Consider the following 14646-nt stretch of genomic DNA (forward strand, 5'->3'; position numbering starts at 1 on the left):
TGAAACTGCTGGAGATACACTGCCCCCCATGGGTTCTAATAAGGCCAATGAGAAGGACCATAAGGCAAGGGGGAGGTAGCCATCATTCATCGACCCAAGTATTGATAGGCACAGGTCTTGTATCTACAGAGGAGAACAACATCTCTTCGAATAAGCTGGAGAGCTTTGAACAGAAAGCTCTGAGTCAGAATGCCCTCCCACATATTGTAAAGGAGGTGACAATACCTCTTCTTGAACGGTAGATGTTGAGAAGTAGTGAGTCTCAATTGAACATGTGCGGCTGGTGATCAAGTACCAAGAGGTGTCTGGAAGTCGCAACGTGTGGAGTCTCAGGCTCATTAGGTACCATGAGGTCCATGGGTAGCAGGTGAAGCCTCCCCTTGCGGAGGTTAGCCCTGTGCTCCACCTCTTACAGCAGAGGCTATGTCTCCACTTGCTGCTCTAAGCCCCTCTCCCCATGTCCCCAGCAGGGGGAGGGGACTCAGAGCTTGACTCCTCCCCCAATGGCCCCGGGCGGGGGGGTAGGGTTAGATGATGCTGTCTGAGGTGCTGCTGATGGTACCGCAGATTCTAATGAGGCTACTCTATTTACCATCATGGGTACTGATGGTAGCTGTAGTAGTAGTAGTAGGCTTCAGTATCATGCTCTTTACTGCCAAGATATGGGTCTTAGATGAAGTCTTAAAGTGCATCACGTTAGCCAAAGTACTCAGAGCCTCATAGCACTCCTCTCTGGGCCTGAGGTCTCCAGTGACCAAACCTTCTTTGAGGAGGAATTCTATTCTGTTCTTCTTATCCCCCTCCTTAGTGTTTGAATGGGAAACCCTCAGAAACAAATTCAGTAGGTTTCAGTCAGTACTCAAAGCATGCTGGAACCCAGTGTTTTGATGCTGCCTTCACCTTGGAAGCTCTCAGTGACTCCTCTCGACGTAGACAGGGCACTAACAGAACTAATGGGTCCTGGTTTGGGGGGTAGGGAGGATTCTTTGTACCTGGGTCTGAAGCTGGACTTAAGGCTTGCTCCATCATTAGTAGTCTACACTTCATTTTCCTGTTTTTATGGCACCTTCCCTTAAAAGAAGTGTAAATCTTACACTTGCTGAGGAGGAGAGTCTCTCAAGCAACAAATACACTGAAAATGCCAGTTGCCGATGAGAATCACTTCTTGACAGAATAGGCACATTTTAAAATTCAGGGAGCCCAGCATCCCATTTGACACATTGATAAGGGGTTAAATAGTTTTTATTTTTCTAAGAAAACAGGAAGAACAGTTCCAATAACTATACAAGTTGTAAGAATCCTATAAACTAACACTATATAGTATATTCTAACTCTAAATAAAAAAACAGGCACACACTAAACTCCATCTCTGGGCAAAGGAAGTGAGGGCAGTTCGCTTGCACAGCCCTATACAGACTCAGTATGGGGCATGGAGATGTGTAGGGTGCATGCATGGGCTGAATGGGCACCGCTACCAAAAAACTCTGATCAAAGGTGCAGGGTGCATGCACACCTGAAGTGGAGCACTCACAGGAGCATTGCTCAAAGAAGAATTTACACATTCCTGGAAAATGTATAAAATGATCATGCAGAAAAGGTATGGTCTTAAAGTTTCTCAATAGTTGTCAATTAGGCTGTTGGTACCACTACATTTGCGTATCCCTTTTGTAGGGTGTCACCACCTGCCCCTTTCTGGGCACACAGTTTGTTCTATGTTTGTGCCTCTGGGTCACTAGTACAGCCCTTTTACCCCTCTGAGCTTCCTCTCAGGACACTTGCTTATAAATATTAGGCAATCCTGGTTGCTTTTCCTAACTCTGTCTCAAGGGCCCTGCAGCTCTCTTCAAAACCTCGCCCACTGATTACTAAACTTTTGTTTAACTGGATTACTAAAAGTAATAGTATATAATAGCTTTTAGTAACCCCCTACTACTTATTCCACAAGGAAAAGCCTGATTTATAAGAGACTAACAGTGATTCTGTTCTTGATCACAGTTTAGGTCCCCAGTCCCGTCTCTGATCATATTCTCCCCCATCAAGAGCCAAACAATGATCCTTCAAATTCAACCCCCCCAAAATTCTAAAAAGGCAATCTGACTGGAGCGTCCATCCAGGAGTGCAAGCCTCTAGGTACCCAGCAGCTTCTGTCCTTTTTGGTTTTCATCCCACAACACACCCCATCATATGTTTTTGCTTAACACTTATCCTATAACATCTCATTTACAAAATCAAATTAAAACAGTCCTTTATCTACACAAGGATATTGTAGTCACCAAGCATATTGGCAGCTGGGTTTGTGAGGACTTAACAGTTTCATCAATAGGCATCAGCTTTTGCAAGCATGGTAGATAACTTTGGAAAAACTGCCGAGACTAAACCTGTCCTCTGTTAACACGGACAAAATAAATAGGGAAATGAATGACAGAACTTAAAAGCTATGTTTTAAACTGGGTAGGTAAATTGCTTAGCCCAGGACCTCTGTTGCACTTTCTCTCAAAAGCTATGTATTTCACACTTCTGTACTGATAAGTGCATCCAAGGAATCCCAATTGGTAGTTGAGAAGATGGTGGAGAGAAGAAAGATTTAAGTCTGCTAGGCTCTGGTGAACTCTGAAGTGAAGAGTATACCAAAAAGATGATCAATGCTGTAAGCATAAGAGAACCAGGTTGGTAATAGAAAGTTTTAGGTTTGGAGAAGACATGTTAAACTAGGAGTTTGGGGGAAATAGGTAAAGTTGACTACAGTTCCAAAGAGAAGTCAAAAGGCAGCATTCAGTTTCCAAGGATTTTACCAAGAAAATTATTCAGTTTAAAATCTGATTTTACGTGCCTATTCTGCTTATGCTTTACCCTGACTCTGCTCATGGCTGTTTCTAAAGCCCAGTGAGGTAGAGCCAAGTCAGAGGAGTCCATTGGAGCACAGCACATTATACAGGTTTGGTTTTGGAGTAACTGATTTGACTAACAGTTTGCAAATGAACCGAGGATTTTCTGTTATAACCAAATTAATATTTTCTCAGTCAGATAACAAAAGGATTAAAACAGATTTACAAGTTTCCGAGGATGTTGAGGAAAGTAAATATTCAAGGATTAATAATGTCCCTGCCTCCCTGGACTGGAAGTGTCCGCCTGTCTGCTGTGGAGTGGCAGGGGCTGATGTCAGGGTGTCCCCCCGCAACCTGTGCACCCAATTTCCATTGACCTGGGATGACAGGACAGGGGGAATCTGTGTCTCTGCTGCTGCTTCTCTGGGTCCGGAGCTGCTGGCAGCTGCTTGTATCTGAACACAAGCCTTCAGGATCCTGACCTTGAGTGCTTTTTTAAAGAGACAGCACACTCATATACTCAGGCACACATACACTCCCCTGAACACAACACACACAACACCAGGGCTCCCTGCATTCAGGACACTTCCCCACCTGGGCTGTGCTGAGGCATCATCAGCTGCTGCTCTCCTGCCCTCTCCTTAGGCAGCTCTGGAGGTGCATGGGGCGGAGGAGCAGCAGTCCAGTGGGGGAGTGAGCAGCAATGCCAGCTGCTTTGTGCATCCAGGTGGGTCAGTTTCCCTACGTGGGTGCAGGAGGGGATGTGGGGGTAGGGGCTCAGGAAGGAGGCGCAGGGGCTAGGAGTGAAGGGGGCACAGTGCAGGGGTTAGGGGCACAGGAGGGGAGTGCAGGGGTTGGGGTGTAGGGGGCACAGTGCAAGGGTTAGAGGCTCAGGAGGAAGGTGTAGGGGGTAAGAGGGAAGGGGACACAGTGGAGGGATTGGGGCACAGGAGGGAGGTGCAGGGATTAGGGGTGAAGGTGGCACAGTGCAGGGGTTGGGGGGAAGGGAGGTTGGGGAGCCCATGGGGGACCAGGGACAATGGGGGGCATCACACCCATATGGCCCAGGGGCACCAAAATGCAAGTTCACCCAGGGTGCCATTTTCCCTAAGCCTGGCCCTAAATGTGTTTAATACCTTAATTATATGATCTTATTAAAATTATACACAGTGAAATTCATCTAACAGAATTTTCTTCTGCCTTTGTAGCGGCAATTACCCAAGAAAACCTTATAAAGCAGGATCATCATGTAGTCTGTGCTCAAAAGAGGACACCTGTGTGGACAATCTATGTAGTAAGTAAAAGTGAATTTATTAGGCACTAGGAAGAGGCAAACAATATCCACCCTACTGATAAACTGTTCCTTATATTCTTTATGCCATCTCTCATAGCACTCTCTCAGGTCGCAATTCAACAAAGCACTTTAGTGAATACTCGAGTCCAATCCTGTTCAGTAAAGCACCTAATCAAGTACTTCATGTCTTACTGAATTAGCATCTCAATGAGGATTGCAAACTACCAGTCTGGTCATAGCCAGTTATTACTGCCATTGGGACAAGATGCTACCAATCACTGACTTTCTGTTAAAGGCTAATAAGCAATTTAAAATCACTGATCCAAGAAAGTAAAGTTCCAGCTAAGCACTCTTTGGTCAGCTTACATTTACTTGTTTGCTAGTATCCAGTCACTTTTGGGAAACCATTGTGACTAATTCATGCCAGAGATGTAAAAGAGTAACCTATCCCTTCAGATGTGCAGCCTGCAGACAATTAATCTATAGGAGTGGGCCATCCTTCACAGGGCAGTTTCATATAAATTTAACATCCTTGTAGGTGGGAAAATACCAAAGAAATCCAACACAGTAGCAGTTAACTTCAAAAGCGGGAAACGATATAAAAATATGGAGGCTAGTTAAACAGAAATTAAAAGAAACTGTCACTAGTGTGAATTGCCCAGAAGCTGCATGGAACTCTTTTAAAAACCACCATAATAGAGGTTCAAACTAAATGTATACTCCAAATAAAAAACAAATAAATAAATAAACAACACACAGCACAGTAAGAGGGCCAAACATTTTTTTTTTAAAATGCAACCATGACTAAACAAAGTAAAAGAGGCGGTTAGAGGCAAAAATATATTTTTAAACTTGGAAGTCAAATCCTACAGAGAAAGAAAGGAGCATAAATTCTTGCAAGTCAAGTATAATTAGGTAGGCCAAAAAATTTGAAGAGCAACTAGCAAAAGCCACAAACTAACAGCAACATTTTTTCTTTAAGTACGTCAGAAGCAGGAACCCTGGTATCCAATCTATTTATTTCCACTCTGTATGCATCCGAAGAAGTGGGCTGTAGTCCACGAAAGCTTATGCTCTAATAAATGTGTTAGTCTCTAAGGTGCCACAAGTACTCCTGTTCTTTTTGCGGCTACAGACTAACACGGCTGCTACTCTGAAATCCATTTAAGGCACTCAGATTCTATGGTGATGAGTGCAGTATAGAAACCTACATAGAATAGATCTTGTTTCAAAAAGTTCTTACAGATATGTAAAAGAATGCCAACGCTAAAGGCCACAAACTAGAGGTTTCCAGATGCTGCATAGATGTCAAAATAAAGTGAGGACTTGAGCTTGGCAAACTCTTTGGCTACATTTTCTTTTTCTACCAAGAAAATGCAGATTTGGGTCAACCAAAGCGTTTTGTGAATTTGTGTTGATTTCAGTAGTTCTTTTGGTCAAAACAAAGAAATTTTGAAAATTGTTAAACTATTTTGACATTAATGAAACAGCTTGTTTTGATTTTCTAGGCTAGACTCAAAAGGAATTTAAGTACAAAAATCATTGGTGGAGGGGGTGGTGCCCCCCAACTGTCCAGGGGGCAAAAGGAGCAGTTTGTCCCAGTCCTCTGTTCGAGAAAGTCTCCAAGCCCTTTGAGTGTGTGGTGTTGCGATCTGGTGCACAGAGTTGCAGTGCCAGTCAGTGCTAAACTTCAGGGATGCTTGTGACCCTGTGTGCCAGGTCTCAGTGCCTGGTGTGGGGAACCAGGCTTGTCCCTGTGGGACAGGAGCCATTGCTGCAGGGTGAATGCAGGGGCAGGTTCACTTTCCAACCCTCCACCCCACCATGAGACCTCCCTTCAGGGGTTTTTCACCCTTGAAAGGGGGTGACCCTCAGTTTCAGATTTTGTCCCAAGCCCCTACAAAGCTCTATGTAGTCCTGCCACCACTCCTCCCCGCGTAACCTTTAGCACAGTGGTTAGGGCACTCCTCTTGGGAAGCCTAGATTTGAGTCCCTGCACTGGAGCAGGGATTTGAACCCAGGTCTCTTTCCCCCCCCCTCCAGTGAGTGCTCCAATCACCACCCAAGTTCTGGTCCAGGGGTCGGCAACCTTCGGCACGTGGCCCATCAGTGTAATCCGTTGGTGGGCAGCAAGACATTTTGTTTATGTTGACCATCTGCAGGTACGGAACCCCGCAGCTCACAATGGCCGCGGTTCACCGTTCCCGGCCAATGGGAGGTACAGACTGAAATCAAGACTGGGCACTAGGAACGACCTGGGTTCTCTTTGACAATTGCTTATTGCCTTGCTCAAGTTACATGTAGATTCATAGTCTAAGGCCAGAAGGAACCATTTTAATCATCTAATATTACCTTCTTAATAGCACAGGCCGGAGAACTTCCCCAACATAATTCTAGAGCATAACTTTAATTCAAAGAACAAAAAAGGAATATTAACATTTATGATGATACTTGTCTCTTTGAAGGTTGAGGTAACCTGTATCTGAACTGTTTAATGGAGAAATTACCCTGTGCTAATTGCTAGGATGTTTGGAAGAAGGAGAGTTAGGCCTATTGTTTTCTCAGGCAGAAAGGCAGCTGGAAATGTATAAGAACCCTGGGACATGATCCTACTTCACCTCAGATCAGCTTTGGGTTTCAAGAGGGGGAAACCTTAAGCCACAAGGATTGAGATCCCCAGTCATTGACTGGAGCCACCCTCAATATGGACATTGGACTATAACCTATAGACTATCTAAAAGGACTTTTGGCAACTACAAACTCATCTCTCATATGTATCTGAACCTCAAGAATTGAATTCAAGTCTGTATGTATATTGATCTTTTAACCAACACTCTTTCTCTTTTCTTTTTAAATAAATTTTAGCTTAGTTAATAAGAATTGGCTAGAAGCATGTATTTTGGGTAAGATCTAAGTTGTAATTGGACCTGGGTACGTGGCTGATCCTTTGGGATTGGAAGAACCTTTTCTTTTATATGATGAGATAAGATTTTCAGTAAGCATCATCATATGTTTGATAGGTCTGTCTATACGGAGGCCTGAGGCTGGATACTTTAAGGGAACTGCATTGTTTGGACTTCTAAGTAACCAGTGAGGTACTATACAAGCTGTTCTGTGCTGGCTTGGTAAATCTAAGTACTGGAATATCCACCAGCGTTTGGGGTTTGTCTGCCCCGTTTTGTTTGCAGTTCACCCTAATTGAGTGACCTCAGCGGGCTCCCACAGGCAGCACCGTCACAGCTTGTCAAGCTGGTCAATGAGGAAAAGGCATTTCAAAAATCTCCAGGATTTTTGAAGGGGAGTATGGCTTTCGGTCTCCATGACTCCTGGGCAGTGGAGTTCACAGTTGTGGCCAGCACAATCAGTCAGCCATTGTGAGAAAGTTGCTGGAGGACTGTTAGGGTCGGCATCGGTCACGTGGTGTCTATACTCGCACAGTGCCAATCACAGTAGGTCGACCATGGCTCAACAATGTTCAGGGAGGTTGTGTTACTGTGTCATCATAACCAGGTACTTAAGTCAGTGGGAGACAAATTTGAGTGTAGACACATGCACAGTTAGGTCAATGCAAGACAACTTGTGTTGACCTAACTTTGTAGTGTATATTGGGCCATAGCCTGTTGGCAAACAACACAAAAAGTTAAGCTTATTTAGTCCTAGTACTGGGGCTCTGAGCCTCATAGCTGGATCAAAGGCTCCAAGTTGGAAAACCTTCCTATCATGAGATGCAGTAATTTTTTTGAATGATGGGCACATTAAGTATGTCTTGTATAGGGGAAGGTCATATCATTACAAAATGTGTGTAAATCATTTTTCAAAATGCAACCAAATAGCCAGGCTCTTAAATCTTTTCCAGATGAAGTTGATAAGGGGAGCATTTGTTTCAGAAGTTGTCCTGAGGAAAGAAGTTCCTGATACTTCTTCCAACTCTCACTCGGTGCTTTATCCTCAATAAATGTCTCAGGATTTCCAGGGATCAAAGACAGCTCGTTTATCAGCTAAGAGCTCAAAGACTTCGTCTCAGACACCTCAAAGGAGTCAGTTACCACTGCTGTCTGTGGGAGAAAGGAGCATTGCTTCCTATCTCCGGTACTGGGTAAGAGGAATCCAGAGTTTTTATTTTAGAGGACTCTGCTAGGTCTGTAGCAAAGCCAGTACTACCCTTAACATCAGCCCCAAAACCATTCTCTTCTGAATAGCTGTCAGTAGGGATGATTATGATACCATCTCTCACATCAGCATCTACAGTACTGACAACAGGTACCCAAATTTATTCCAAAAGTAGTCTCAGGGTATGTCTACACCACGAGAGTAGTTCGATTTTACTTAAAGCGAATTTGTGGAACCGATATTACAAAGTCGAACGTTTGTATCCACACTAAGGACAGTAATTCGACTTTGTGAGTCCACACTAAAGGGGCAAGCGTCGACATTGGAAGCGGTGCACTGTGGGCAGCTATCCCACAGTTCCTGCAGTCCCCGCTGCCCATTGGAATTCTGGGTCGAGCCCCCAATGCCTGCTGGGGCAAAAAATGTGTCGAGGGTGGTTTTGGGTAACTGTCGTCATTCAACCATCACTCCCGCCCTGAAAGCGCTGGCAGGCAATCAGTTTGCGCACTTTTCTGGTGATTGACAGCGCGGACGCCACAGCACTGCGAGCATGGAGCCCGCTGCGATCATCGCTGCAGTTATGGCCGTTGTCAACACCTCGCACCTTATCATCCACCTTTTTCAGAGGCAGATGCTGAGAAATCGGGCGAGGAAGCTATGGCAGCGCGGTGAGGACATTAAGTTTGAGAGGGGCACAGACCTCTCGCAAAGCACGGGACCCCGCGCTGTGGACATCATGGTGGCAATGGGTCATGTTGATGGTGTGGAACGGCGATTCTGGGCCCGGGAAACAAGCACGGACTGGTGGGACCGCATAGAGCTGCAGGTCTGGGATGAATCACAGTGGCTGCGAAACTTTCGGATGCGTAAGGGAACTTTCCTGGAACTTTGTGAGTTGCTGTCCCCTGCCCTGAAGCGCAAGGACACCCGGATGCGAGCAGCCCTGACTGTCCAGAAGCGAGTGGCCATAGTCCTCTGGAAGCTTGCAACGCCAGACAGCTACCGGTCAGTCGTGAATCACTTTGGAGTGGGCAAATCTACCGTGGGGTTTGCTGTGATGCAAGTAGCCAATGCAATCATTGAGTTACTGCTCTCAAAGGTAGTGACCCTGGGATACGTGCAGGTGATCATAGATGGCTTTGCTGCAATGGGATTCCCAAACTGCGGTGGGGCTATAGATGGAACTCACATCCCTATCCTGGGACCGGCCCACCAGGCCAGCCAGTACATTAACCGAAAGGGCTACTTTTCAATGGTGCTGCAAGCATTGGTGGACCATAGGGGACGTTTTACCTACATCAACGTCAGATGGCCAGGCAAGGTTCATGATGCTCGCGTTTTCAGGAACTCTGGTCTGTTTAGACGGCTGCAGGAAGGTATTTACTTCCTGGACCACAAAATAACTGTTGGGGATGTGGAGATGCCTATAGTCATCTTCGGGGACCCAGCCTACCCGCTAATGCCCTGGCTCATGAAGCCCTATACAGGCACCCTGGACAGTGAAAAAGAACTCTTCAACTACCGGCTGAGCAAGTGCAGAATGGTGGTGGAGTGTGCTTTTGGATGTCTGAAGGGGAGATGGAGAATCTTACTGACTCGCTCTGATCTCAGCGAAACCAATATCCCCATTGTTATTGCAGCTTGCTGTGTGCTCCACAATCTCTGTGAGAGCAAGGGGGAAACGTTTATGGCGGGGTGGGAGGTTGAGGCAAATCGCCTGGCTGCTGATTACGCCCAGCCAGACAGCCGGGCGATTAGAAGAGCCCAGCGGGACGCGCTGTGCATCCGGGAAGTTTGAAAGCTAGCTTCCAGAATGAGCAGGGTAACCTGTGACTATTAAGTTTGTTTAAACAGAAGCTGAACCTGCCCCCGTTTCTTTACCCACTTACTGTTGACTATCCTCTCCAGTTACCAACCCTCTTCCCCCCCCTTCCAACACACCTTTAAAAATAAAATAAATGAAACTTTGTTCATTAACACTGTTTTCTTTATTAAGGATTTTGTGGTAAAGTGTTGAAACTGGGACGCAGACTGTGGTGGGGAGCGGATGTAGTGATGGAAAGGACGCTTCTAAACTCGAAGAATGACAGGCTCCTGCTCCTAGAGCGGTCCGCAGTGGTGAACTGGTTGTTTCAACGGAGCCTGCCACCCCTCCTTTTCGGGACTCTGTTTGTGGGGGCTATGTGACTTTGTGGCGGGGGAGGGCGGTTACAGATCCCCTGCTGCGTGGCTCTGTCATCCAGGCTAAGGACCGCTGCATAAGATCTGTAACTGCCCTCCCCCGCCACAAACTCACATAGCCGCCCCCCCCACCCCAGAACGTGAAAACCACCTCCCAGACTGACCAGGGTGCCTAGTGACTGCAATGTGTGTGAGACCTTCTGCTGAACCTGCCCCCGTGTCTGTACCCTGGTAAAGGTGACTGTCCTCTCCAATTACCAACCCCCTTCCCCCCCTTCAAACACACTCTCCTCTAAAAGAACATGATGGAAACAGTAATTAACAGAAACTTATTTTTTATTAACAACTACACAGTTGGGGATGAAACTGAGACAGGGGCTTGTGTGAGGTGCTTTTGGAGTGAAGGAAAGGACTTATCAAATCTTTGGGAATGAGAGCCTTCTGCTACATGAGCAGTCTGCAGGGGTGGAGTGACTGTTTTCATGGCCCCTGCCGCCCCAACTTCTTGGGACTTTGGGTGAGGGGGAGATGGGACTTTGTGGCGGGGGAGGGCGGTTAGAGAGAGAATGCAGCGGGGCTCTGTCCTCCTGCCTCCGGTCCTGCTGAACATCTACAAGGCGCCGGAGCGTGTCCGTTTGCTCCCTCATTAGTCCAAGCAGCGTTTGAGTCGCCTGCTGGTCTTCCTGCCGCCACCTGTCCTCCCGTTCGCTGTGTGATCGCTGGTATTGTGACATGTTGTTCTCCCTCCACTGGATCTGCTGTGCCGCTTCGGCTTGGGAGCAGCCCATAAGTTCTGAGAACATCTCGTCCCGTGTCCTTCTCTTTCGTCACCTGATCTGCGCCAGCCTCTGGGAGGGGGACGCCGGGGTAGCTTGGGAGACACTCGCAGCTCTGGGATGGGAAAAAGGGAGTGAATTCCTCAGAAAGATACAGTTTTGCGAACAATTAATATAGTCTTTCTCTGTGAACAAGATCATGCACAGCACCTATCACATGCGCACTCAGTACAAGGTCGAATTTTCGGCCTTCCCATTGAGTGCCTGGGGTCTTGCTGTACAGATCACACAAGCGGGGCCGGACAACGGAATTCGACTAGCAGGCGGACATGGTAAGCTGTAGACTTCTAGCTACTTAAAGCTTAATTTATAGCAGTGCCCTCCTTTCACGTTCCAAGCAATGCTCCTAGCGTTGGCCAGTTCCTGCTGCCGGCAATCTGGCCAGCATGAACTCTGCCCCTGTCCCACCCCCCTCACGGCTGTCCCCGGGAAAGATCCCTCCATGCTGCCCCTGTCACGCCTCCACCACGTGGCTGTAAACGGCCGGTTACAGTTATGTAAAGGAACAGGCAATCAGTCCCAATACTAACATTCCCCTAATTCAAAGCAGGTCACCATGAGTGATATCACTCTGATGAGGATTTCGGAGACAGAGAAAGACCGCATGCGGCGTGAATGCCAGCAAGCACCAGGGCCGTATGCCGCCATGCTTTGCGAGGCAATGATCCCAGAGTACTTGCTGCTAGCCTGGCACGGAAAAGTTTCCTACCATGGAGGACGCAATAAGGCCGCTCTCCCCAGGAACCTGATGCAAAGGCTTTCACAATACCTCCAGGAGACCTTCGTGGAGATGTCCGAGGAGGATTTCTGCTCTGTCTCCGGACATATTGACAGAATTTTCCAGTAGCTGCACTGGCAAGGACTAAAAACTAAAGTGCCTAGGTCAAACTAATCATGAAAAACCCATTGTTAAGATACCATTCCTATTCTGTTCAAAATAAATGTTTAAAACACTTACCTACTGATGTTTCCCCTGATTCACGGTCTGGGTTATCACCTTGGGAGGGTTGGTAAGGGATCTCGGTGAGGGTGATGAAGAGATCCTGTTTGTCGGGGAAATCAGCGTTGAAAGTGCTGTTGACTGCCTTGTCCTCCTCATCTCCTTCCTCATCTTCCCCGTCTGCGAACATCTCCGAGGAAGCGGCCGTCGACAATACCCCATCGTCAGAGTCCACGGACAGTGGTGGGGTAGTGATGGCGGCCGCACCTAGAATGGAATGCAGTGCCTTGTAGAAACGGCATGTGTGGGGCTGGGATCCGGAGCATCCGTTTGACTCTTTGGTCTTCTGGTACCCTTGTCTCAGCTCCTTAATTTTCACACGGCACTGCATTGCATCCCGGCTGTATCCTCTCTCCGTCATGGCTTTGGAGATCTTCTTATAGATCTTTGCATTCCGTTTTTTCGATCACAGCTCCGAAAGCACGGACTCATCGCCCCACACAGCGATCAGATCCAAGACTTCCCGATCAGTCCATGCTGGGGCCCTCTTTCTATTCTGCGATTGCATGGTCACCTCTGCTGGAGAGCTCTGCATCGTTGCCAGTGCTGCTGAGCTCGCCACGATGTCCAAACAGGAAATGAGATTCAAACTGGCCAGACAGGAAAAGGAATTCAAATTTTCCCGGGGCTTTTCCTGTGTGGCTGGTCAGAGCATCTGAGCTCGGACTGCTGTCCAGAGCGTCAACAGAGTGGTGCACTGTGGGATAGCTTCTGGAGCTATTAGCTTCGAATTCCATCCACACCTACCCTAATTCGACATGGCCATGTCGAATTTAGCGGTACTCCCCTCGTCGGGGAGGAGTACAGAAATCGATTTAAAGAGACCTCTATGTCGAAATAAATAGCTTCGTTGTGTGGACGGGTGCAGGGTTAATTCGAGTTAACGCTGCTAAATTCGACGTAACCTCCTAGTGTAGACCAGGCCTCAGACTTTCAGACCAACCGTTAGAAACATTTACCAGTGTTCTTTCAGAAACCTCATTCATCTCCAGGTGAGACAAGATTACACACCGTAGATGAAAAAGGAGCTATTACCTACACACGAAAAACTCTTTTGTAAATCACCAAGATTATTTGTGGCACATGGAAGCAAATCTAAAGGAAGAACTCTCATCTCAAAGATTTTTTAAATAGTTATCAAACTTTATTAGAACAGCCCGTAACATTAGCAAGTTGACTTCTCTGTCTTATGTTAGATATCATTCTACCAGAGCATAGGCAACCTCGGCAGCTTATCTTAGTAGTGCTCCCATAGCTGAGATCTGTTGGGCAACTACTTGGAGCTCAGTTCATATATTCACGAGCCACTATTCATTGATGTCTGGTGTCAGATCTGATGCCAAATTTGGTTGGATTATACGGCAATCATTATTTAGATAACTCCTCTAGGAAGCAAGAGATGGGAACTTAACTGCTAGCCCATGACCAGGATTGGGATATGCACATACAGACACTCAAAGAAGAAAGAATGGTTACTTTTCAGTAACTGATTCTTTGAGATGTTCTGTACATGTGGATCCCACAACCTGTTCTCCTTCCCTGTAGCTTGGAGTCTTTCATTTGGATTCTGGGTGGTGAAACACCTAAATAGCAATTGGCATCCCTCTGCCCTTGGGTGGGGGAGCGCAAAGGAGTGAGCAACCCCAATGGACACTGCTGGTCAATTAATTCTGAACTCTTGTGCATGCAGAGCGGGATCCACATAAATCATTTCAAAGAATCACAGTTACTGTAAGGTGAATAACTATTTGTTCCTAGCTGATTAAACTATTTTTTTTTTCCCCCTAGGAAATCCAAAACGTGATAAAATTATACGTATGTATTACAATTCTATACTATTACTTGAAGTTTAGTTCTTTATAAGCAAGTTGTGCCCAATAAGAATTTGTGTTTGTATGCTTGTTTATAGGTTACACAAGATGGTATCCACCCTGGGAGAATAGGATCGTATGTGACGAGTCCTGTATTGCTGTTGTGGTTTTAAGACCATCACTGATGTTATTGGCTTTTCTAATTGTTTTTCTTATGCAGAAGCGTTATTCAAATATGAGTATATCTAAATAATCTATTTGAAATATATATTTCATGAAAAGTTATGACAAGTCCTTAAAAGATTAATATCACACCCACCTCTTAATCAAGAGAATTCTCTTGATTGATGTTTTTACGGTGAATTTGATCATTTAAAAAAACATAAAGTGCTGTGGATGTTTAATGGGTTATAAAGAGTAAATTATTTTTACGCTAAGCCCTTACATATCTTATTTATTAATACAATATATTTATCTGTATTTAAGACATAAAAATGATAAAAAAGGCGAAATTTTAAGTTAAAGGTGACAGTCTGGCAAGAGTCATCAGAGGGATATCTAGTAAATGGCTTTTCCATGATGAAATTTT

At 46.0% G+C, this 14646-nt stretch overlaps 1 protein-coding gene across 1 annotated transcript in view; it reads left to right on the forward strand.

The window, feature by feature from the left end:
* The window catches only part of LOC128830567 (glioma pathogenesis-related protein 1-like), a 42579-nt gene extending 28226 nt beyond the window's left edge, over window positions 1–14353 (forward strand). The window contains exons 4-6 of the mRNA XM_054016430.1: window positions 4034–4119; window positions 14035–14061; window positions 14156–14353. Of these exons, the coding sequence (XP_053872405.1) occupies window positions 4034–4119; window positions 14035–14061; window positions 14156–14310 (268 nt within the window). The 3' untranslated portion in view covers window positions 14311–14353. The remainder of the gene's footprint in view (window positions 1–4033; window positions 4120–14034; window positions 14062–14155) is intronic.
* Window positions 14354–14646: the final 293 nt, after the last annotated feature.

This window comes from Malaclemys terrapin, chromosome 1, assembly GCF_027887155.1.
Source record: "Malaclemys terrapin pileata isolate rMalTer1 chromosome 1, rMalTer1.hap1, whole genome shotgun sequence".
Taxonomy (NCBI): domain Eukaryota; kingdom Metazoa; phylum Chordata; order Testudines; family Emydidae; genus Malaclemys; species Malaclemys terrapin.